Raw genomic sequence first — 25848 nt, forward strand, 5'->3', positions numbered from 1 at the left:
CGGAATAATTTCTTTTAACTCATCATACATTTCTTCAATTTCTTCGTCATCTCATACATTTCTTCAATTTCTTCGTCATCTGCAGAGCTAGTTGGCATATAAACTTGTACTACTGTAATAGGCATGTGCTTCGTATCTATCTTGTCCACTATAATACGTTCACTACGCTGTTTGTAGTAGCTTACCCGCACTCCTATCTTTTTATTCATTAATAAACGTTTTCCTGCATTACCCCTATTTGATTTTGTATTTATAACCCTGTATTCACCTGACCAGAAGTCTTGTTCCTCCTGCCACCGAACTTCACTAATTCCCCCTATATCTAACTTCAACCTATCCATTTCCCTTTTTAAATTTTCTAACCTACCTGCCCGATTAAGGGATCTGACATTCCACGCTCCGATCCGTAGAACGCCAGTTTTCTTTCTCCTGATAACGACGTCCTCTTGAGTAGTCCCCGCCCGGATATCCGAATGGGGGACTATTTTACCTCCGGAATGTTTTACCCAAGAGGACGCCATCATCATTCAACCATACAATAAAGCTGCATGCCCTCGCGAAAAATTACGGCTGTAGTTTCCCCTTGCTTTCAGCCGTTCGCAGTACCAGCACAGCAAGGCCGTTTTGGTTAATGTTGCAAGGTCAGATCAGTCAATCATCCAGACTGTTGCCCCTGCAACTACTGAAAAGGCTGCTGCCCCTCTTCAGGAACCACACGTTTGTCTGGCCTCTCAACAGATACCCCTCCGTTGTGGTTGTACCTACGGTACGGCCATCTGTATCGTCGAGGCACGCAAGCCTCCCCACCAACGGCAAGGTCCATGGTTCATGGGGGGAGGTTTTTGTACGTAGTCACCGTAATGCAGGTGGGTGAGCGTATAGAAGTTCCCTCTATCGGGAATTAGGAAGGAACAGCGCGAACGTTCACTGCTTTGGGGTTTGTCTGATACACGTGCTCGGCTTGAAGTCAGCGAGTTGTGTGTGCGTACGACTTCACTATGGAGGTCGGGAAAGACGAACAGCGAGGTACTTCGAGGTTTTTGACTGCGGTAGGAGTGTCTGGGTGTGAAACTCACGGCCGAATGTCGGCTGTGTATTGCAAACACAGCATGTCGCGCGCTCGTGTGTTTGCGTGGAGTAACGATTTCAAGACGGTCGGCTCTCACTTGTAAACAACAGACGGTTAGGACAGTCTCATCGTGTCCTTAAGCCTTCTGTCATTGCCGCGGTGGATGCTGCCGTCAGAAGTGACCTGCGGCGAACGGTGGAAGACATTCGGCTTATGCTGTGCAACGGTCACACTACCGCTCACGCCATCACGACAGAGCATCGGAAGTTCCGAAAAAAAGTGTGCTCTGTTGGTTCTCCACTGCCAGACGGAGGAGCAGGCTTTGAAGAGAATGGCGACGTCAGTGCAGCATCTGGTGTCTTATCACGGTGAAGAATATGTCACGTATTGTTGCGGAAGATGCAACATTATGTCACCATTCTGAGCAGCAGAGCAAGCGTCAGAGCCAACAATGGAAACACATGGATTCACCCCCATCGCAAAAATACAAAGCCGAGAGCATCAGCTTCTCGAAAAGCATGAAGACTTTTTTCCTTGACTGCAAGGGCCCGCTGCTCATTGACTTTCTAGAACACGGCGGCCACAACTAACGCAAAGTGGTACGTGGACACTTTCCAAAATTTGAAACGTGCTCTGAAGTACAAACGCTCAGAAATGTTGACGGATGGCGTCATTCTGTTCAGGATAAGGCCCTTCCACAAATTGTCAGGGTTGTTTCGACTACGCTGACATGGACCGGCTACTACCATGCACCTTCCTTTATGCTGACGACATGATTCTGGCAGCAGAAAACAAGCTTGATCTGCAGAGCCAAACTCAAAAATGGAGCGACAGGTTGGCACAACACGGTTTGCGCCTTAATTTGAAGAAAACAGAGTACATGAAGTCAGACAGACATGAAATGGGAACCACCACGATTAATCGTGAAGATCTGACTCGTGTGAGTAGGTTTAAGTACCTTCGTTCTACGATCACTGTTGACGGCCGACTCACCGACACCAGAACTCAGGCGGCCTGGATGAAGTGGCGAACAACAACCGGAGTTACTTACGACCGCAGGATGAATGGTAATTTAAAATAAAAAATCCATCGCTCTGTCAACCGAGCAGACGCCTTGTACGGTTGTGTGAGTGCTGGCCGACTACAGTTGAGACAGAACGCCGCCTAAGTGTAATGGAAACGAAGATGCTAAAGTGGACAGCGGGCCTCAGCAAGCTAGATAACGGGTCCAATGACAGCATTGGGAAGCAGCTTGGTGTTGCATCGATCCAAGACAAGATGCGTGAGAGTCGCCTTCGATGGTTTGGCCATGTTTTACTGGCCGGTGATGACTCTATTGGCAAGGCGGGTTGCACACTTGAAGTCTTCGGCAGAAAACCCAAAGGACGACCTAAGAAACTTTGTGCTGATACGACCTTAAATGCGTGAACATCCACCCAGAAGCAGCCCGTGATAGAGCGAAATGGAGACAACGGACCCATGTAGCGAACCCCGCAGGCACTCGGAACAACCGCCGAAGGAAAAGAAGTTTCGGCTGCGCTACAGTAGTTTCTCTGGGAAGTCCTTATACATCCTCCTCACAGTCCCAATTCCGCCCCATGCGATTTCCGTATTTCTGGAGCCATGAAGAAAGGTACTCGTGGCCGTCGATGTGCTTCGGCTGAAGAGGTGCACAAATGGGTACAATCGTGGTTCTGTAGGCAACTGCAAACATTTTTTCATGGTGGCACTTACCGTCTTGTCTCACAATGGGATGAATTTATTAACAGTTATGGCGATTACCTTTGAAATAATAAACGACTTTCTTACTTTTGTGCCGTCTGTCTCGTTTTCATTTCACTTGCCCTTATGTTTACTTTCCCGATATATAGACAACTGATAATGTTCTCTCTAAACTTATGTAAATACTTAATATCATCCATTAGATGAAAACATCAGTTGAAAAGTGTAACAGAAAGGGCAGCGGCTTTTGCTCAAAGTAACTGCTTTTTTATGATATAAATATACTTTTATAAAGTAATCTAGAAGTAAGCAGCATAATTGTCAACGTAGCTAGATTAGCACTAGTCGTAGATTGTTGTTTGTCAATGTACTTTATAGAAGCAGCCTGCGTTGCCTGTTTCCGCTTGATAATGTCAGACTCGAGTTATTCCACATCCCTGAAAGCTCTCCTCACTGAAGGGATTCACTAAACATGATGAATAACTGAATAAGACATCCTACTTCCTATTCAACATTCTTCTTGTATCTATCTATATCCTCAGTAGTAACTTATTTATGAGAATAATACGGCTTCCAACCGCACGCGCACTATGGGGTGTTCGTAGCTAATGCCTTATAGACCAAACACAGAAAGGAAAGTGCCTAAAGCGGATATCGCTTTTTTATGCTCATACAGACTTCTTGATTTTGGACATTGGTAAAGGTATTCTCCCAGCTTTTATGTTGGGAAAAGCTCATTCACAACATTAAACCATAAGTTTGCTGCTTTATTTATTTGCACAATAATTAGAAACCGTAATTAGTAATGAAATGATTTTGTGACCGTTTAGCACTTATTTTCGCTGCAGGCATACCATAAGTAGAAATTAGATACTGGATCTATACTTCTCAAGAGTCTGTTCTCGTCTTCCTTGTTTCATAAAATTTGTTTATTCCGTCCTTACGCTGTGGAAAAATATCTGTTTTCTAAAATTTCTTGGTGATGGTAAACTGTATATTACTACTGATGACGAAAGTGCCCAAAATTTTGAAACACGTACAGAGCAGACATTTTTCATGAAAAATTGTAACTTCACGCTACTTCTTTGTCCACATCCTAGGGCTTTAGAAAGGGGAAAAGAAGCGTTTCTACATTGGCTGTGTACTACTATCAACTGTTGCGCTATTTATGCTAGAAGACGTCAAGGATTTTATTAAGCACTACTTATACAGCTACTTGACGTAATAGTTGCACAAATGGTTTTGCAATTAAAATATTTACATTGCAGCTAAGGACAACATATCGCTTGAATGAATAAATACGCAGGTTGGAACTTAAATAGTGGCAACACTGCTGTGGAGACACTGTGCAATGGAATCTCCCATCGTCTCTGATAGCACATGTTGACATACCTACCTACCTTACTTCGTAGCAAATGGACTCGCCCGTCCCACTTCACCGGCGTGCGCGCTATCGAGGGAAAGACAGTCACTTGTGAACGAGCGGTCTAACGTAACGCTGTCACTATGTTTTCGAAAAAGGAACACCGGAGTTGGATCGAGATTCAATGTGCCAGAGGTCGTACAGCAGGACAGTGTCATGAAGGTCTTCAAGAGGCGGCGGGGAACCGGCAATGCTGTACAGAACAGTGGAACGTTGGGTAAAAGCCTTCAACGAAGGTCGACAAACTGTGGCAGACATACATAGGGCAGGTCGTCCTAGCGTCTCTGAAGAAGAAGTGCATGTTGTTGCCGCGTTAGTGGACAGTGATCGATGCCATACGATTCGTGAGCTCGCCCACGAAACCGGATTAGCGCATACGACGGTGCTTCGCATCCTGAAGGAACGCCTGGGCATGCGGAAAACTGCATCACGATGGGTTACGCAGGACTTGACGGAAATGCAGAAATGTATGCGTTATGACGCTGCTAAGACGCACATGGAGCTCTATGAGCGCGAAGCAGAGGCTTTCTTACGCCGTATCGTCACACCGGATGGGATATGGGCCACATCGTACGACCCAAAACTGAAACGCCAATCCAACGAATGGCGTCATAATGGGTTGCCGCGGAAGTCGAAACTGCGTCAGCGCCCCAATATGGTAAAAGGTATGGTGATTCTCGTGTACGAGTGTGATGGTGTTATCCTAACGCATTACGTTCCTCCACGGCAGACTGTCAATGCACAGTATTACTGTTCGTTTTTGGAGCACCACCTGCGACCAGCTTTGCGAAAAAAGACGTGGCGACACATTCTGCGCAACCCACCCCTCATTTTGTAAGACATGCGCGGGCGCATTCAGCGCAAGCTGTGGCTTCTCTGTTCGGTCGGTGGGACTGGATGTACTGTACCATCCACCATACTCCCCGGACTTAAGTCCTTGTGACTTTCATTTGATTCCGAAGATGAAGGAACCGCTTCGTAGCATTCGCTTCTGAATTGTTCCAGAGATTCGACCGGCAGTAGACCTCTCCATTCGCACCACCAACAGAAAAGGCTCTGCTAACGGTATAATACGCTTTCCACATCGCTGGTAACGCGTTCTACACAACACTGGTGACTACTTTGAACGACAGTAACAGGTGCAAACATGTAACTCTTTTGTATCGGTTGTGAATAAATAGTTGTTATTATTTAAGTTCCATCACTCATATATGAAATGTAAAATTTATGTTTTGGAAGCATTTTAAGCATTAGTAAATCGATAACATTTGTACCAAAAATCGAAAAAAGAAATGAAATACACTCAAATAGTATGAAAAATTTATTTCGCGTAATGTGAAGAGATAATGACACATCAGTACTGTTGTCTTTAATATCACATGGTATCACATAAAGTCGATGAATATGTCTTCTTTGACACATGGACGGAAAACCACGATTCCTGGTGATGTGACTGATGAAACAGGTCGTAAAACCAGGCCCAGCTGAAAGGCGGACCCAGTCACGGCGGTTGCTCAGCGGCCGTACGCCTTGAGCCCTTTGGAGTGACCGCCGCTGCCGCTGAAGCCTGCAACACGCGGAAACATCCTTGTCAGCAAGAGAACTACATACAGTAAAGACAGCGGATAGTTTCACAAATGTTCTCAAGTGCACACAGGCTCGACAAAAAATGACTGCAGCTCACTGGACCGAAATCGGCTATCTGTGTCGTAACATAGAAGTCAGAATGAGAAATGGCAATCGTATATCGCTCAAAACTGTGAGCATGAGCCGTATTTTTGAGACATTTCGTCTCACCTAAAATTTATGTGCAAACCGTATGAATTTTATTATATACCGTCCTAATCAATATACATAAAAATGTAAATGTTCCTTTGCTTAAAATTTAAATCTGGAAAAGTTCTTCACCGATTACTTTCAAATTGTGAGACAACATTAATTCAAATACGTACGTATTTTTATATACCTACTAGAGCGCCACATATAATACATAAATATGTATGTAAATCACTATAAAATTGTAATTGTTTGTTTTTTCAATATCTTAAATCCCCGAAAGTTCTTCACCAATTGCTTTGAAATTTTGACAAGACGTTGCATTGAAGCAGATGCATGTTTTTATATACTTATTTTTAATATATAAAAATAAATATTTAATGTATATATTATTATCAAAAATCTCGAAAAGCTCTTGACCAATTTACTTTAGATTTTACACAATACTCTAACGAACATTTGGACAGACATAGGCTATATACTTTTAGTACTTATAATATATAAATACATATATAAAATATGCGATGCTGTAGCGTTCTTAGCAAAAAGGAAAGTGGTATACTCGTCTTATTGGCTTATTATCAGAATACTACTACAGAATCTGAATTCTCAATAATAATGAACAAGGCTGAATGTCATAAAGAGGGAGGGAAGAAGAGATGGACAGAAAGGTGTGAGAAACTGAACGTAGAAAGCGGGTGGGAGGAGATGGATAGAGGAAGGTGGCTGGTGGTGGTGGAGAGAGAGGGGAAGGAAAAGATGAATATAGAAAGGCGGAGGAGGTGATGGACAGAGAGAGAGAGAGAGAGGGGGGGGGGGTAGGAGAAAATGGAGAGAGCGGAAGGAGAAGATAGACAGAATAGACAGAGAGCAGGGGGGGGGGGGGGGGTGATGAGGACGTATACCCAATTCCCATACATATCAGAGACGTGTGCTTTCTCTTTCCTTTTTCTTCCGTTTAACCAGACCGAGCCACAGCAACCCTTGGCCGGGAACAGCTAGTAAATGATAATGTGTGCTAGATCAGAATTCGTATTGGGATCTTTCTCTTTAGGCGGCAACATTTTTCAAACAGAGGTATTTTCTGGTGGCTCAATTTGCAGAGCGATCACTGGGAAAGACTAAGATTCGGCACACATTTAGCTTTTCAACCGTTTTCCTAAAGAAGTTTGAATGTGCGAGACATCACAGTGATTATCACACTGGACTGGTATTCAGGACGACGATGGTTCAAAACCATGCGTCCCCAAGCAGAGCTATACGCTTTTTTTTTAATCGAATTTTTCACTGACGTTCCGCCCCCCCCCCAATTCCTCCTCCCCCTCACCATCTGCTCTTCCTGCTGTAGCTTCTTATGTATCTCTAATGACCTCCTTGCCGATGAGACGTTAAACTTGAGCTTCCTTCTCCTTCGAATGTTTGAAACCCGGTGTTGTCCCTCCAACTGGGCTATACCGGTACCATGCCCTCTGATTCTGAAACTGAATTTGTGTTCTGCCCATAGTAAACGTGTTTCCAACGGGACTTCAGGTGGGGACGCAAATATTGTGTTGAGAGGAAGTTATAGTGTATGCTAAATCAGCTGTTACTATTCGGGTAAGAGACGACACATTTTAACTTTTTGGCGAAGTACACTTTGGTCGTTTGAGACATGTTTAAACTGCAGGTCGGACTGTGTATCGACCCCCGGTCTGGCGTAAACATTCATAGTAGCATGTACTTCGTTAATGATTAAAAGCATTACACCCAAGCTTAAGTCTAACATCACTGCTACATCTGTTGTCAAAGCGTGGTACTGCAGAATCGCTGCCAAAGCTTTGGAGTAGGAGGACATGTAGACAACGTAGTGACAAGCTGCAGTTGTGAGACTGTTGTTGGAACACCCCCAGAGAACTTAGTTGGTAGCGGAGCTTTCGCGGAAGCCAGCTAACCAGATTCAAGGATGTAGAACGTTGATTCAGGGCGATGCATTTTCTTATAGCCATTAAGATACTTAAGATGAACGACAATTAATTGTACTGATTAACTTCTAATCGTTGAGGTTCACAGTCGTATAGAAGTTTTTAAAAATCATTATATTCGTTACTGAAGGAAATAAGGCAGTTCATATGTAAACAATGTACAAGAAGAGTGCTTTACTGGGATTTGTGTCAAGGATGCTAACCTTTCTAAGAGACTCATATTCAACGATGATATGTGTACATGTGGGATGTCGCAGGATTTTTAAAGTTTGACGTGTGCTAAAGCACAGTCTTTTGCACTATGCCACTCGATATGGCCTTAAGGGTGAAATTACAATAATGAAGATATATAATTTCGAAAGTCAATGTCGATTATTATTAAAAAATTTACTATACATTAAATACAGGGTGATTTTTTCCACCGTGAGCAAGCTGTAGGGATTAATCAATGAGAGGATACGGAACAAAAAAGGTCTAATGAAATTATTTCCGGAAATGCACGTTTCGTAACAGAGACTGCGGTCTAATTCGCGCTATACCAGGTAGCCACAGTTATAGTATGTGCTGAAAATGTGGTTCCTTGTGTGTAAGCGCCGTAGCACGTTCTGTCTCAAACGTTCACATTAGCCAGGCTGCATCCGAACAGTGTCAAAGACAGCATGACTACTCTGATCCAGTGTCTTTACACATGGAACGGGCTCTCCATACACGACACTTTGGAGATGGCCCCATAACAATAAAGGGTTGAGATCCGGTGAACAAGCAGGCCGTGCAACTGGACCCCCTCGTCCGATCTATCGGCCATGCAAGACACGATTGAGATGTGTCCGGACGTTAATGGCGAAATGGGCTGGAGCAGCATCATGTAACAGCCACATAATACTTCGAAGTATCAATAGTAAGGAAGCAGAGTCACCTGCAAGAAACGCCTATAGTTCGGGCCTGTTAGGCGATGTGGAAGGAAGACTGGTCTCAAAATACGGTCTCCAGTTATTCAGGCCCAACATTCCGGCTGGACCGGTGCCGATGATTCGCTGTCACCATACCATGGGGTTTCTGCATACTATCCCACAAATGACCGTTATGAAAGTTGAAGATACCACTTTGTGTAAAGGTGGCCTCAATCTGTGGATGGGATGGATAACACAAATTCCGGAATCGTGGTTGCCTGGTTAAGAAACCAGTGACAATACTGCTCCCGATGTGGAAAGTCTGTTGCAAGTAAGCCCTGCACACGCCGTAAGTGATAAGGGTAGAAACAATTGTCATGGAGAATGCTCCACACGGTTGCCTGGCTTACCCTGTACTGGCGGGCCAACTGCCTGGTACTGACATAGCGATCGCCTTCCATAGTGTTAACCACATTTCCTCCAAGTCTGGTGTCCGAAGATTTCGGGTACGTCCTTCATTATTTCCTACTTCCTGAAACGATCTTGTCTCACACAAATGGTGAAAACTGTAGCAAACAATGAAAGCTGTGGTTGTTGTCGGTGGGGATAAAACTCCTCATACAACCTTTCTGCCCGCCACCCGTCGCCATTTGTCTTTCCGTAAGTTAACACTATGTCGGGAAGCTCTCAATTGGAGTATGGAACGATTGTGTACAACGCTGTACCACATCCCCTACAAGATGAATTAGCAGTGAAGTGAATCGGGCACAACATTACCAATGACCACAGCAGGAGAGGGCGCTAGGGCATGATGTATGAGGAACGGTACCACTCTCTAGGAGGAAACCACACTTACTGTAACTGTGGCTGAATGGTACAGGGCGTATTAAACTGCAGTCTCTGTAACAAAGTATGATTGAATAAATGGTCTCTAAAATGGAAACCATGCATTTCCGGACATAAGTTCATTAGACCTTTTTTGTTCCGTATCCTCTCATCGATAAATCCATAGAGTCTGTACACGGTGGAAAAAATGCACGGTATACTTCGACCACAGCAGCACGTGTACAGTTTACGAACCTAGCCATTTAGGAAATGCTTCCACCCTTGGTCCAAAAGCCAATGTTAGTGCCTTTTTGGGAGTCAGGTAAATCGCTCCATTCTCGCATTGCGACAACGATTGCACTGTTTTTCACCTCCCCTCCTGCTCGCTAAATACCCTTTAGTGCTAGTGATCCACTATGTCTGCGAGTGGTCATTGCACATTGGTTACATTAATGTGAACGTGTATTTATTTGTCTTACTATGTTAAACCTTTGACATAAGAGTATACCTGTTAAATGAGTAGATAGTGATAATTTTAAAATTCTGACAATAATTATATGACATATTCGAAATTAAATCTTTGTTGCCTGTGGAATCTTTATATAGGCTACCTGCAACTGGGAGCCTGCACCGTGACGTCGAGTTAGCCATTTAGTAACAAAGCTTGTCCGAAATTTTCGTAGAACTAACGTGCGACTTGGGTTCCCCGCTGCCAACAATGTAGGCAAAATAGTCAGGTACACCACCCACGGTACAATGCCATTTACACAATCAGAACTTTATAAAATCAAATGTGGTAAATATGAAAGTTCTTAAGAGTAGCAGACAGGTAACTGTTTCTGCGAGAGATTCAGAGAGCTCACAAGCATGGGTGGGATGTATGGATCATCATTTAGAGGATATCTGCGTAATTAGTCATAACATTAGCTGGAATCAAAAATCTTTGATGGTACTGCATAAGATGAAGAAAGGTAGATTAATGTAATCTTTGCAAGAAACAGAGATTTAAAAAGTCTTTAAAGGGCTACCAGAAAATACACTCAATAAACAAAGGGACATCAGAAATAAGAAAGTCTTAGATTGTTTTAGGCATGCACTCCAGAGTACTAAAAGTACACACTTTTAGCTACATAAATCCCTGCTTTGATGTATACCTGGTCCATTCAAGATATACTGCATTTAAAATGAACACGATTTCATTTTAAAATTATAGAGGCTATGGACCCTTATTACAAGAAGTTAACAAAATGTCCTTTAAACATAAAATAGTGATATTAACAGCTGTTAAAAGCCATTTGTGCGATATCAGGATTAAATGAGTGGTCGAATTTTTGTCTTGAGCTGCATTTCATGTAATCGATTAAGACTGGAGACCATCTAAATAAATTTCTACGGCGATTGCACTACACGAACATATATATCACGTATTACAACCACGGGTATAGGAAAGCATACAGCGTCGCCATCTGTGCGCTACTTACTGGAACTGCTGCTGCTAGAGCTGGAGAAGCTGCCGCTGCCGCTGCCACCTGTTGACAGAAATGGAGACGACGTTAGTTTCAGGGTCACAACAAAGCTGCAGGAAACTATTGACTATATCACACTCGAACGAGGCCGCAATTGTTACGTTAGTTCTGATTCGGCGTGGAAGTCTTTGATTTTTTGTTGCGGATGGGCAGTACCTATTCAAGGTACATTTCGGCTGCCGAGACTAAAGCTCAGTGCTTCTCTGACAGACTTGCTGCAGAGGTAACAGTAAAATACACGACGACCCGCTAGTAAATAAGTATGCCCAAGCCTACACTTTCATTCATAGTTTCCGTTGCACATACGCGAACTTGTACTCACGTGTGTGTTAATGCAACCTAAAATTATTATGCAGCAATGAGCTTGAAGAACAGTTGTATAGATTAATTAATAACCAACGCAACCGTGAATATACGAAAATAAGATACATGTAACGATAATTTTGGAAGGATGACTGAAATATGTCAATAACTACATGATTTTCGTATGTAGCTTTACTTGCAATGTATCCCTCTGTTGTTCCTGCACGCCAATCCCACCCCACTCAAGTCTTCTAATATCATCAACATCCTATTCTATTCTCGTGCATTTTGCTGATAGAGAAGGAATTGTGCTTTTGAAAGCTCGAAACTGTTTCTGGTTGGGTATATAAGTCAGTGATAGATATGTCATTTTAGCAAGAGCTACATTTCACTTCTTGGTATACGTATCTTGAAGTTACGTATTTGACAAATGTTTCGAGATTTTCTGTTAACATGGTAAAGCGAGATCATAGTATTTTAAGGAGAAGGACGGGTAAAATAGCCAAGAGGCTAGATATTAGAGTGAAGCACGATCTTCACGCACCTTTAAAGCATTCCGAAAAAAAAGAAAATATATATGTAGTGAACACTTACAGTATTTTTAAGGAAACGAGTAAATGCAAAACGGAATCGAAGAGTTTTTTTTTTAAAATAATAATTGATAACGTCACGATAACTTAAAATAGCTCATATTCACATTACTAGTTCGGCACCAAGTTGCCATCTTCATTTGTGATTAATCCACTAAAAAGCGTTGTCAGGATATATACCAATTACAGTTACGCACTTTGAACATCATGGAAGTCTGATTACGTCAATAAACGCACATTTTGTAGTCACGTGGTAAAAGAGTTGTGTTTTTTAGGTTTCATTGATAATGACACTGAACATATTTTTATAAGTTAAAGTGTTGGTCAAATAGTGGCAGTAGTCGAAAGAACGTCATACATAAAGACGTAATATTAAGCGATCTAGACGGTTTGATTCACAAGACTTTAGGGACTGATACACATTAACAGACTGCACAAACAGTAACTCTACACACATGTCGTACCCCTAATTTTTCAGTTCGTCTATAGCTTAGTCAGAAGCCGATCTGGAGAGCTTTTGTTTTTATTCCGACCATGCCGCGTGTATGGGACATAGAATACTTCGTAGTTTTTACTTTATCCAACCTTTCTTGGTTCATGAGTTCAAATATGTGGCTGTAGAATAGTTCTACGGTATGACAAAAACAGTAGTTGCGTAAGCTTCACCAGCAGCTGTGCTGATGTTCTGTGACAACTGGAATCTGACCAGGAGTCGAAACCTGCAGTCCGCGATTACACAAATAGCGCTTCCCTCGAACTCGGTTGGAGTGATGATAAAAATAAATCCGTAAGTAAATAAATGTGCACTGAGGCAGTGGTTAATATTCGCATCTGCTTAAAGAGAAGCCTACAAGATATATGTTTGTCAACCCCATGTATAATTCTAATTACTTTCCTTTATGCAGTAAATACTTTTTGTCTATGTGAAGAATTATCCCAGAATATTATCGCGTAAGACATCAGCGTATCAAAATAGGTGAAGGAAAACGTGTTAACTTACTGACTTCCTCATCCTAGTTGACAGTAATTGTTCTGGCAAAATTTGCCGAGCGCTAAAATTTTAGAGAAGATCCACTACATGGTTTTTCCGGTTTAAGTTTTCATCAAAGTGGACGCTTAAGAACTTAGTATCTTCATTCCTGTTTATTATTTCTTGTTGATTTACTAGGTTAATAGGTGATGATAAATTTCTGACTGTACAAAACTGTAACATAAAATAAAAATTTAAGAGAAACGCAGTTCACTACGACAAAATAGCTTAAACCTCTCCGGGATTGTTGCTCAGTTATCTCGTACGTGGCATTTTTGTATGTCGAAAATCAGGCAATAGCTATTCTTTTAGTGTGTATTACTTAAAATATTTTCAAAGAATACTGATTGACTGTGAAAACTTACCGAATCCGGGAGTACCAAAGTTTCCTGAAACTGAAGAACAGAATACATTAGCGTTTTACTCATCTTTTATGAATACTCTTTACATTTAGTACTTTAAATTTAATAATGAAGTGAACTACAAATTGCAGTGAAACATGAAACTGCAATTCAAAAATCACGGCAAAACTATTACTCAAGAAACAAAGGCGAGTTACTTTTTTGGATTGCTAGTAACAAAAGAAGAATTACTAAATGGTTTAGGGACCCAACGGCAAGGCGAAATTATGACTTTTACGAAAAGTGAGTGTGACATGTATCTAGGCGAATGGATACTAGATGGAGCAAGGAAGTTCCTTGCTATATTCCAAGAGACGGAAACAGTGCAGAAGATGGTCCAATGCAAGGTGGATGGATGCCGTCCAAAACGTGAAAGATCAGAATAAATGTATATTTCTGAAGGCTGAGCTGACTGGAGACCTAGAGCAAATGCCTGGATGGTTCCTTTGGAAACCAAAGTGCTAAGGATAGAAATTAAGGATAAAAGTCTTATACCGTAGCGGTCGCTTAAGAAGGGTTAGTTCACATTAGACTCCTCAGGGGATGAAATAGTGGATGAAAAGCTATTTGAAAATATGTCGCTATCAAGGCAATTTTGAAGCTATAACTACGAAAATTGCTGATTGATTTCTCAGGCAGAAACAAAAGAAATACGTGTTTTAGCAGTTTTGCAGATTCAGCCACTAAGGAGGAAAAGTAGTGGGTGAAAGTTTGTTTGGAAATAATTCATTATTAAAGAACTAATAAAGCATTTTGAAAGTTACATCAACGGAAAGGAGTGAAATAGGAGAGAAATATTTTATGAAATTATTTCAAAAACTACTTTGGATACATCATTGCTTATTTTTTTCTGGCTATCTACACTCCTGGAAATTGAAATAAGAACACCGTGAATTCATTGTCCCAGGAAGGGGAAACTTTATTGACACATCCCTGGGGTCGGATACATCAGATGATCACACTGACAGAACCACAGGCACATAGACACAGGCAACAGAGCATGCACAATGTCGGCACTAGTACAGTGTATATCCACCTTTCGCAGCAATGCAGGCTGCTATTCTCCCATGGAGACGATCGTAGAGATGCTGGATGTAGTCCTGTGGAATGGCTTGCCATGCCATTTCCACCTGGCGCCTCAGTTGGATCAGCGTTCGTGCTGGACGTGAAGACCGCGTGAGACGACGCTTCATCCAGTCCCAAACATGCTCAACGGGGGACAGATCCGGAGATCTTGCTGGCCAGGGTAGTTGACTTACACCTTCTAGAGCACGTTGGGTGGCACGGGATACATGCGGACGTGCATTGTCCTGTTGGAACAGCAAGTTCCCTTGCCGGTCTAGGAATGGTAGAACGATGGGTTCGATGACGGTTTGGATGTACCGTGCACTATTCAGTGTCCCCTCGACGATCACCAGAGGTGTACAGCCAGTGTAGGAGATCGCTCCCCACACCATTATGCCGGGTGTTGGCCCTGTGTGCCTCGGTCGTATGCAGTCCTGATTGTGGCGCTCACCTGCACGGCGCGAAACACGCATACGACCATCATTGGCACCAAGGCAGAAGCGACTCTCATCGCTGAAGACGACACGTCTCCATTCGTCCCTCCATTCACGCCTGTCGCGACACCACTGGAGGCGGGCTGCACGATGTTGGGGCGTGAGCGGAAGACGGCCTAACGGTGTGCGGGACCGTAGCCCAGCTTCATGGAGACGGTTTCGAATGGTCCTCGCCGATACCCCAGGAGCAACAGTGTCCCTAATTTGCTGGGAAGTGGCGGTGCGGTCCCCTACGGCACTGCGTAGGATCCTACGGTCTTGGCGTGCATCCGTGCGTCGCTGCGGTCCGGTCCCAGGTCGACGGGCACGTGCACCTTCCGTCGACCACTGGCGACAACATCGATGTACTGTGGAGACCTCACGCCCCACGTGTTGAGCAATTCGGCGGTACGTCCAACCGGCCTCCCGCATGCCCACTATACGCCCTCGCTCAGAGTCCGTCAACTGCACATACGTTTCACGTCCACGCTGTCGCGGCGTGCTACCAGTGTTAAAGACTGCGATGGAGCTCCGTATGCCACGGCAAACTGGCTGACACTGACGGCGGCGGTGCACAAGTGCTGCGCATCTAGCGCCATTCGACGGCCAACACCGCGGTTCCTGGTGTGTCCGCTGTGCCGTGCGTGTGATCATTGCTTGTACAGCCCTCTCGCAGTGTCCGGAGCAAGTATGGTGGGTCTGACACACCGGTGTCAATGTGTTCTTTTTTCCATTTCCAGGAGTGTATGTTTAAAAAGATGAAAATACCTCTTGTATTTCCAGAGATTTCAATTATTAATATTATATTATAGTAAAGTGTCGCTAAATTAAAAAGGTTGTAGTAGCTAGTCTCGTGATGGTTCTACCGAGGTTTCTTAACACACAGCAATCATTACAGCCGTAATTGTCATTATTGTCATCATAATTATACATGCAGATATTTATGCGCAATATATTGGTGGTATTTACTGTGAATGAGCCGGCATTCCGATGCTGCCAACTAAGTATAGGGTAAAGTCTGGATACAGGGTGTTTCAGATGTGATGATCAATATTCAGGTATAAGATATGAACGACCATTCGAAACATAAAAGTCAGGCAAATATGGGCTCTAAAACGCATACCTTAAGAGCTACGAGGAATTCTTGATCTTCGATACTATGAAACAAATCTCTTTTGCTACAAGCTCTTTGCTTTCCATATTTTCGGAAGTGGTAGTATGGACCAAAACAATAAAAAGTCCAGTAAACATGTGCTCTAAAACACGTACCTCAGGAGTAACGGGCACTTGTTCATCTTCGCTACTTCCAAACACAACTCTTCTAATGAACAAGCACTAATAACTTTTAAGTTATGCATTTTAAAACACATGTTTGCTGGACTGCCTGCCGAAGTGGCCGAGCGGTTCTAGGTGCTACAGTCTGGAACTGCGCGACCGCTACGGTCGCAGGTTCGAATCCTGCCGCGGGCATGGATGTGTGTGATGTCCTTAGATTAGTTAGGTTTAAGTAGTTCTAAGTTCTAGGGGACTGATGACCAGAGAAGTAAAGTCCCATAGCGCTCAGAGCCAGTTTTTTACTGGACTTTTTTTCTTTTTTTGGTCCATAGTACCGCTTCTCAAAATATGGAAAGGAAAGAACTTGCAGTAGAAGAGATTTGTTTCACAGTGTCGAAGATCAAGAATTCCTCACAGCTAATGCGTTTCAGAGCCCATATTCACTTTACTCTTTTGTTTCGAAAGATCATTCCTGTCATATCCATGAATATTGACCACTACTTCTGAAACACCCTGTAGTTGAAAACAGAGCACCTACTGGAACAGATTAAACGTTCACTTAAATGAGTAATTTGATTGTCGAACAGGTGAAGATGCTGATTTCCTGTTCAGGTAGAAACAAAGCGCAAGAACTGTTCTGAAGTTCATGCAAAAAAGAGTTACTCAATGTACCGTCACCTTTTAAACCAAAGTAGTCAGTAACGCTCTAGTGAGCATCCTGCTGAGCATCCTTTCACTAAATTCCAAAACTAGTCATAGTGTTTCGTATATATGCAGAACTGTTTGCCTTCTACTCATTTCGTATGCTTTTAAGCGATTTAGGATTCAAAAATGCATAAGAGTAAATCATTTTTTTCGACCATGTTAATTTCAATAACATGTCTCATTATTAAAATTGTAGTTAACATTCAACATGTTTAAAAATTAAGTTTGAATATATATATATATATATATATATATATATATATATATATATATATATATATATATATATCAAATAAGTGGGAAATTAACTTTGCGTGATGTGTGAAACAGATTAGTTGCGCTAAAAGAACAGCAATTGTTTTCTTTCTGGGATGCATTTGACTATAGAAAAGTAACCAAATAACTGGTTTCTTAAAGCTTTGAGGAGAATGATAAATATACTCCAGTAATACTATAAAAAGCCTTGGTGAAGGATTCATTACTCCAGCGGAATCGTTCAAAGGGGGCATTAATTACAACACTTTGATAGCATGTTGTGAGAGAGACATAAGAGATGTTTGTTGATATTTTTAGATTCTGAGAGACACGAGAGAAATAAAGTATACGATGATGATGAGGTGCAACATATACAGGGTGGCCCATTGATAGTGACAGGGAAAAATATCTCACGAAATAAGCATCGAATGAAAAATCTACAAAGAACGAAACATGTTGAAGGGGGAAACCAGATGGCGCTATGGTTGGTCCGCAAGATGACGCTGCCATAAGTCATACAGATATCAACTGCGTTTTTTAAAAATAGGAACCCCCATTTTTATTCGTGTAGTACGTAAAGAAATATGAATGTTTTAGTTGGACCACTTTTTTCGCTTTGTGATAGATGGCGCTGTAATAGTCACAAACGTATAAGTACGTGGTATCACGTAACATTCCGTCAGTACGGACGGTATTAGCTTCGTGAAACATTACACGTGTTAAAATGGACCGTTTACCAATTGCGGAAAAGGTCGATATCATGTTGATGTATGACTATTGTGATCAAAATGCACAACGGGCGTGTGCTATGTATGCTGCTCGGTATCCTGAACGACATCATCCAAGTGTCCGGACCGTTCGCCGAATTGTTACGTTATTTAAGGAAGCAGGAAGTGTTCAGCCACATGTGAAACGTCAACCACGACCTGCAACGAATGATGATGCCCAAGTAGGTGTTTTAGCTGCTGTCGCGTCTAATCCGCACATCAGTAGCAGAAAATTTGCGCGGGAATCGGGAATCTCAAAAACGTCGGTGGTGAGAATTCTACATCAACATCGATTGCGCCCGTACCATATTTCTATGCACCAGAAATTCCATGGCGACGACTTTGAACGTCGTGTACAGTTCTGCCACTGGGCAGAAGAGAAATTTCGGGACAATGACCGATTGTTTTGCACGCGTTCTATTTAGGGATGAAGCGTCACTCACCAATAGCGGTAACGTAAACCGGCATAATATGCACTATTGGGCAACGGAAAATCCACGATGGCAGCAACAAGTGGAACATCAGCGACCTTGGCGTGTTAATGTCTGGTGGGGCATTATGGGAGGAAGGATAATTGGCCCCCATTTTATCGATGGCAATCTAAATGATGCAATGTATGCTGATTTCCTATGTAACGTTCTACCCATGTTACTACAAGATGTTTCACTGCATGACAGAATGGCGATGTTCTTCCAACATGATGGATGTCCGGCACATAGCTCGCATGGGGTTGAAACGGTACTGAATAGCATATTTCAGGACAGGTGGATTGGTCGTCGAAGCACCATACCATGGCCCGCACGTTCATCGGATCTGATGTCCCCGAATTTCTTTCTGTGGGGAAAGTTGAACGATATTTGAAATCGTGATCCACTGACAATGCCTGACAACATGCGTCAGCGCATTGTCAATGCATGTGCGAACATTACGGAAGGCGAACTACTCGCTTTTGGAAGGATGTCATTACACGTATTGCCAAATGCATTGAGGTTGACGGACGTCATTTTGAGCATTTATTGCACTAATGTGGTTTTTACAGGTAATCACGCTGTAACAGTATGCCTTCTCAAAAATGATAAGTTCACAAAGGTACATGTATCACATTGGAACAACCGAAATGAAATGTTCAAATGTACCTACGTTCTGTATTTCCATTTAAAAAACCTACCTGTTACCAACTGTTTGGCTAAAATTGTAAGCCATATGTTTGTGTCTACTACAGCGTCATCCATCACTTAGCGTAAAAAGTGGTCCAACTAAAACATTCATATTTCTTTATGTACTACACGATATGTAATAAAGAATTGGTGGTTCATATTTAAAAAAACGCAGTTGATATTCGTTTGACCTATGGCAGCGCTATCTAGCGGGCCAACCATAGCGCCATCTGGTTTCCCCCTTCAAGCTAGACAAGTTTCGTTCTTTGTAGTTTTTTCGTTTGACCCTTATTTTGTGAGCTATTTGGGGCAGTCATGATCCACTCTGTATATGTCCTTAAATAATTACATAAAGTGAATCATATCTCTCATCTACTCTCATTACAGAAAATAAATAATAAATGAAAAATTAATTACAGTGTAAGATAATACTTTAGTTCTTACTGGTGTTACTGGAAGAGTCAGAACCAGAGCCTCCAGTGCCGATACTGCCACTGCTGCTGCTTGAGCTACTCTTGCTGCTGGAGCCTGAGCCACCTCCAAAGAAACCTCCAAAACCTCCAGATGGTCCACCAAAGCCACCAGGTCCGCCACCAGAAAGTTTGCCTCCAAATCCACCTCCACTGACTCCTTCACCACCGAATCCTCCGAAGCCTCCAGCTCCACTGGCACCTCCAGCACCACCTCCAAAACCTCCAGCACCACCTCCAAAACCTCCTGCTCCACCAGAACCTCCTCCTAAACCACCTGTACCTCCAAATCCTCCTGGTCCTTTGCTGCCGAATCCCCCAAGGCCTCCAATACCAACACCTCCAATGCCTCCAGTACCTGCAAGGCCTCCTGCTCCTCCACTAGAACCTGAGCCTCCAGGACCAAAGCCTCCAACTCCAGCACCACCAAAACCTCCAGGACCTGCAGCTCCTCCAAGTCCACCAGCTCCACCACCTGCTCCACCTCCTATGCTGCCACTACTGGCATCACTTTTACTACTGGATCCACTACCAGCACCTCCTCCAAAACCTCCAATGGCAGGGCCTCCACTTCCTATACCTCCAAACCCACCAGCACCACCTTTTCCACCACCAAACCCTCCAGCTCCACCACCCAAACTTCCTGAACCTCCAAACCCTCCTACTCCTCCACCTACACCTCCTGCTCCACCTCCATAACTTCCTGCTCCTCCAAACCCACCTGCACCCCCTTTTCCACCTCCAGCTCCACTTCCCAAACTCCCTGAGCCTCCAAACCCTCCAGCTCCACCACCCAAACCCCCTGAACCTCCAAATCCTCCTGCTCCTCCACCTACACCTCCTGCTCCACCATAGCTTCCTGCTCCTCCAAATCCACCAGCACCCCCTTTTCCAGCTCCAAAGCCTCCAGAACTACCGCCCAAACCTCCGGCACCACCAAAAGATCCTGCACCACCTGACCCACCTCCAAAACCTCCAGCACCTCCAAATCCTCCACTACCACCTTTACCACCTCCAAAACCCCCAGTTCCACTGCCAAGACCTCCAGCTCCTCCAAATCCTCCTGCACTACTGCCTGAGCTACTTGAACTTCCTCCAAATCCTCCTTTTCCACCAGAGCCAAATCCTCCAGCTCCACCTCCTATTCCCCCAACTCCTCCCACACCGCTGCCTGCACCACCAAGCCCTCCTGCTCCTCCAAATCCACCAGCACCACCTTTACCACCTCCAAAGCCTCCAGTTCCTCCGCTGAACCCTCCTGTACCTCCAGAGCCCCCAAAACCACCTGCTCCACTCCCTGAACCAGCTCCCCCAAACCCACCAGCCCCTCCTTTACCGCCTCCAAAACCTGTCCCTCCACCAAGCCCTCCTGCACCTCCAAATCCTCCTGACCCTCCACCAAGCCCTCCTGTACCTCCAAAGCCTCCTGATCCTCCACCAAGCCCTCCAGCACCTCCAGCACCCCCAAATCCGCCTGCTTCACTCCCTGCACTCGCTCCTGCCCCTCCAAAACCACCTGATCCTCCTTTGCCACCTCCAAAACCGCCAGACACACCTCCAAGGCCTCCAGACCCTCCAACACCACCAATGCCACTGGATCCACCACCTCCATAGCTACCTGCACCTCCCTTACCACCTCCAAAGCCACCACTTCCACTACCAATTCCTCCAGTGCCACTAGAACCTCCAAATCCACCTCCTCCAGATCCTGATCCAGCACTACCACCTCCAAATCCTCCAACACCTCCTTTACCACCACCAAAACCTCCTGCACCTCCACCACTTCCAAAACCTCCTGCTCCTCCACTGCCTCCAAAACCTCCTGATCCTGCACCCCCAAATCCACCAGCTCCACCAAAACCACCAGAACCACCTCCAAGTCCTCCTTTACCTCCTCCAAATCCTCCAGATCCACCAAAACCACCAGATCCTCCTAGGCCCCCAACACCACCACCAATTCCTCCAGAACCTCCGATGCCACTTCCGAGACCTCCAGCTCCACCACCAATTCCTCCACTGGCAGCATCACTCTTACTGCTAGAACTGCTACTACTTCCAGCTCCTCCTCCTATGCCACCTCCAATCCCTCCAGAACCACCTCCTAGTCCACCAGCTCCACCAAAACCACCTGGTCCCTTACCACCAAAACCTCCTGCTCCTCCACCAATACCTCCACTACCTCCTCCAAATGCCCCAGAACCGCCCCCTAATCCACCAGCTCCACCAAAGCCACCTGGTCCCTTACCACCAAAACCTCCTGCTCCTCCACCAATACCTCCACTACCTCCTCCAAACCCCCCAGAACCGCTCCCTAATCCACCAGCTCCACCAAAGCCACCTGGCCCCTTACCACCAAAACCTCCTGCTCCTCCACCAATACCTCCACTACCTCCTCCAAACCCTCCAGAACCACCTCCTAATCCACCAGCTCCACCAAAACCACCTGGTCCCTTACCACCAAAACCTCCTGCTCCTCCTCCTCCTCCACCTCCTCCTCCTCCCACGCCTCCTAGGCCTGCTGCACCACTACCAAAACCTCCTGATCCACCCAGACCACCTGTGCCTTTTCCACCAGCTCCAAATCCTCCAGAACCCCCCAGGCCACCTGCACCACCACCACCAAAGCCACCTGAACCTCCCAAACCTCCTCCAAATCCACCCAAGCCTCCTGCACCTCCATGTCCTCCAGAACCACCGCCAAATCCTCCCAAACCTCCAGAACCACCTCCAAAACCTCCAGCTCCTGCACCAGCCTGTGAGGAACTACTGCTTTGGGACCCTGTACCTCCGCCACTACCACCAAAGCCTCCAGGACCCTTGCCGTCAAAGACAAATCCTCCGTCAGGGGCGCCACCAAAGCCTCCTAGCCCTCCTGATATAGAACCACTGCTCGAGGATGACTGTGCACTTGAGCTACCTGTAAAAGTCAAAGAAAGCTCCATTATTCTTCAAATAAACTCCAGCAGGAAAAGTGTTGAGGCAATGGATAGTGCTGAAAAGTATTGAGGTGCGTTGAACGATACTGGAACATTTTTTTTATATGATTGACTTCCTTTTTAACTCATCTAGAGCTTTATGGGTTACTAAATGTGAATCCTTTCTCTGTGAAAGGATACTGTGAACAGATGTTTAAGTTTTCTTTTTGAGTGCTGTATTACTTGGGAGTTATTGCGATAAACAAGCTTTGAATATTTTTTGTGTATTTTATTGTAGTACACATCTTAAACATATTCCCTTGAATAGAAAAACTGTATGTATGCTCTTATTAAGCTTTTGACATAGGGACTACTGTGATAGAACGTTTGTCAAAATCTGAAGCAAAACTTACCACACATGTATTTGGGAAATGCATATGTGACACAAGAGCTGATTCTGTTGGTACATATCAGATTCGTTTGCACTATTAGCATCAGTAATATATAAATGGGAAGAATGTACACTGTGCTGATAGTCTTGATTCTACAATTAGCATTTTATCCTGTTATTTTTTCGAATAGTTGTGTTACATAGTATTGCAGTCCTCATTCAAAAAAATACAAGGTGTTAACAAAAAGTGTCATATTCCTACGAGAGATAATATTAGTTAAAACTAGACAAAAAGTTCCTATAATGTCAATCTATCCTCTCATTTTCATATGTCTAAGTAAACACTGGGAAATGCTGCATGTGGTTATCACACATCCTGACACATCCTCCAGTCCTCCTTCACAGTGCATTATGTGTTTTTTCAGATACGTCTTGTTCATTGGAAATCTTCACATGTACCGCACATTGTCGTTGGGTTGGGCACACCAATGCTGTTAAATGTTTCCAGTGCCAGAAATTCACAGATTCAGGTACAGTGAATGGGGATCTCACGCAGGTGGACCTCCTCGAGCAACCCATAGCCCAAGAAACGTTGCAACGAAGTAGTGGCGCACGATCCATAGAAAATAGTGCGCCATAGTGCATGAACCAACGTCGTTGCCTTTATGAAAGGGTGAAGTTCACCAACAGCGCTGGTAACTCAACGCGCAAAAATCGGTGACGCACAACACCTGCTACACTGATGTGTCAGAAGTAGTGGGATTGTGTCGGACGTCCTTTTGGTCGGCATAGTGCAGTAACTCCACGTGGTATGGACTCAAGAAGTCGTTGGAAGTCCCCTGCAGAAATTCTGAGCCACTGCCCTTTTACGCTGCCCTTTTATACCTCCTATATGCGATACAACCGCCATCAGTATGTGTGCATATCGCTATCCCACGACTTTTTCAGTGTTATCTGTCTGGTACAGCGTATGAAGCCATCAGTAGGTCACCGACAATTCATATGATACATTGATACTGAAGCGATTCTGCTGTCTCGCCTCGTTATATGTTTGAAGATTTGTGCCTGCCTAAACATGCGTATTGTGGTAATTTACTATGCCATCTCCTGCAAATAGAATGCAGGCTGTTAACAGCGGATCTTCAGCCCATATCTCAACATGTGTTGGTTTGCAGACATATCGTTATAGTAACTTTTCTTCTAGTTTTGACCAATACTACCTCCTGTAGTAACATGTGACTTTTTTTCTAGCAGCTTGCATATTAAAAACGTTATGGGTAAGAGGAATACAAAAACATAATTAACCAGCTGGGTGTAGACAATCTGATTGAATTTCAAGAAGAGTTAATGAAATGTTAGGGCTGTCGACATTGTGGGTCACCCCCAGTACATTCCTTTTAGATGTTGACATATAAAACCATTTTTAAGTGTCTACACCCAATAGTGGGAAATTTACCTCAGCCTTAGTATGGTCTTGTAACCCAATTCTGCTGTAATACAGGTATCTAATGAGATTTTAGATGTTAGAGCTACAATTAATTAAACGTATAAATCTCCATTTAAAAAGATTACCGAAACATAAGCATCCTTTAGTGTAATAAATACGGACCCAGATACTACATAATGTGCACAGGGGGAATGCGCAACGTTGTGGTATATGATAATGCTACTTTTTCTGAATACGAATCCATTACTGAGACAATTGTGTTTAGTTTGGGTATCATATTAATGTTGTATTCTTTACTACGATTCGAATCCGTCCCTGTGGAATTTTTGAAATGTGCAGTTCTCCTCGGTTGGATCAAATGGTTCACAGAGAATCCCTTGCACACTCTGCTGGATTAACACTCCTGGAAGAAGGGATGCAGCGGGAAAAAGGCTCGTTAAGAGACTAGGGCGTTGCTTCCCCGGTTGGACATATTATTTTATTCTGGCAGTAAATTTCTGAATAGTCCGCTGATAACTCTTGTCGAAGTTTCACTGTAAGAAACTGAACATTAATTTCTCGTTTTTGTTCAAAAAATGGTTCAAATGGCTCTGAGCACTACGGGACTTAACATCTGAAGTCATCAGTCCACTAGAACTTATGACTACTTAAATCTAACTGACCTAAGGACATCACACACATCCATGCACGAGACAGGATTCGAACCTGCGACCGTAGCAGTCCCGCGGTTCCAGGCTGAAGCGCCTAGAACCGCTCGGCCACACCAGCCGGCTCGTTTCTGTTCAAGCAACAGACATTTTAAAGTACCGAGTACATTGCAAGAACCTTTATTTCGGGCAGTAACACTGTTGCAGTGTTCGCAGCAGTGTGTTGCCATGGAAATGGGTTTACAGTGCATTCAGTATTTTTCAGCCGTCAGTACCTGATCTTCAATCGTAGGAGCTTAAGGACGTTGAGCTGGGAGGGCTTCTTCTCGGTTGGTGCCAACCCTTGCGATCAAACAACATCAAATCATTGCAGTAGCAACAGCGCTCTGCGGAAGAGACGTGTGTTGTCGTTGCATATGCCTACATGTTTCAATTAAGCGGAACAATTACACCTTGGTTATCTGGGAGTTTCACTTCCGCTTCCATAGACTCTCGGTGCAAAGCACAAAGTACGAGCCTCATGTAATCTGTTGTCTTCTCCTAACCCTGATTGTCTTCCCTTCACGCTTCAGTCGTTAGGCTGGGAGGGGCTTCTTTCACTCTCTCAGCAACCATCCCTACTCTCTACCCCATCCCCACCAAAAAATCCTACTACAAAGCCATAGGGAAAAACGCACACAGAATTAATCGTGAATAAATACAAGAGGACCGTGTGTTATAAAGAAAAAGTTAGAGTATGTTATAATAACAGTTGTGTTGAGTAGA

General features: G+C 44.0%; 1 protein-coding gene across 5 annotated transcripts in view; it reads right to left on the reverse strand.

Moving 5' to 3' along the window:
- Positions 1-5522: 5522 nt before the first annotated feature.
- Positions 5523-25848, reverse strand: part of LOC126346336 (uncharacterized PE-PGRS family protein PE_PGRS54-like) — a 49319-nt gene continuing 28993 nt past the window's right edge. Inside the window, exons 3-7 of one of the 5 annotated variants that reach the window (XM_050002180.1) lie at positions 22043-22600; positions 19658-21832; positions 13481-13510; positions 11148-11195; positions 5523-5781 (exon numbers count right to left, since the gene is read on the reverse strand). In XM_050002180.1, the coding sequence (XP_049858137.1) occupies positions 5729-5781; positions 11148-11195; positions 13481-13510; positions 19658-21832; positions 22043-22600 (2864 nt within the window). In that variant the 3' untranslated portion in view covers positions 5523-5728. Of the gene's footprint in view, positions 5782-11147; positions 11196-13478; positions 13511-19657; positions 22601-25848 lie in introns of all 5 variants that reach the window. The other 4 variants (XM_050002178.1, XM_050002179.1, XM_050002176.1 and 1 more) reach the window with 4 other exon arrangements.

Source organism: Schistocerca gregaria, chromosome 1, assembly GCF_023897955.1.
Source record: "Schistocerca gregaria isolate iqSchGreg1 chromosome 1, iqSchGreg1.2, whole genome shotgun sequence".
In the NCBI taxonomy this organism is placed as follows: domain Eukaryota; kingdom Metazoa; phylum Arthropoda; class Insecta; order Orthoptera; family Acrididae; genus Schistocerca; species Schistocerca gregaria.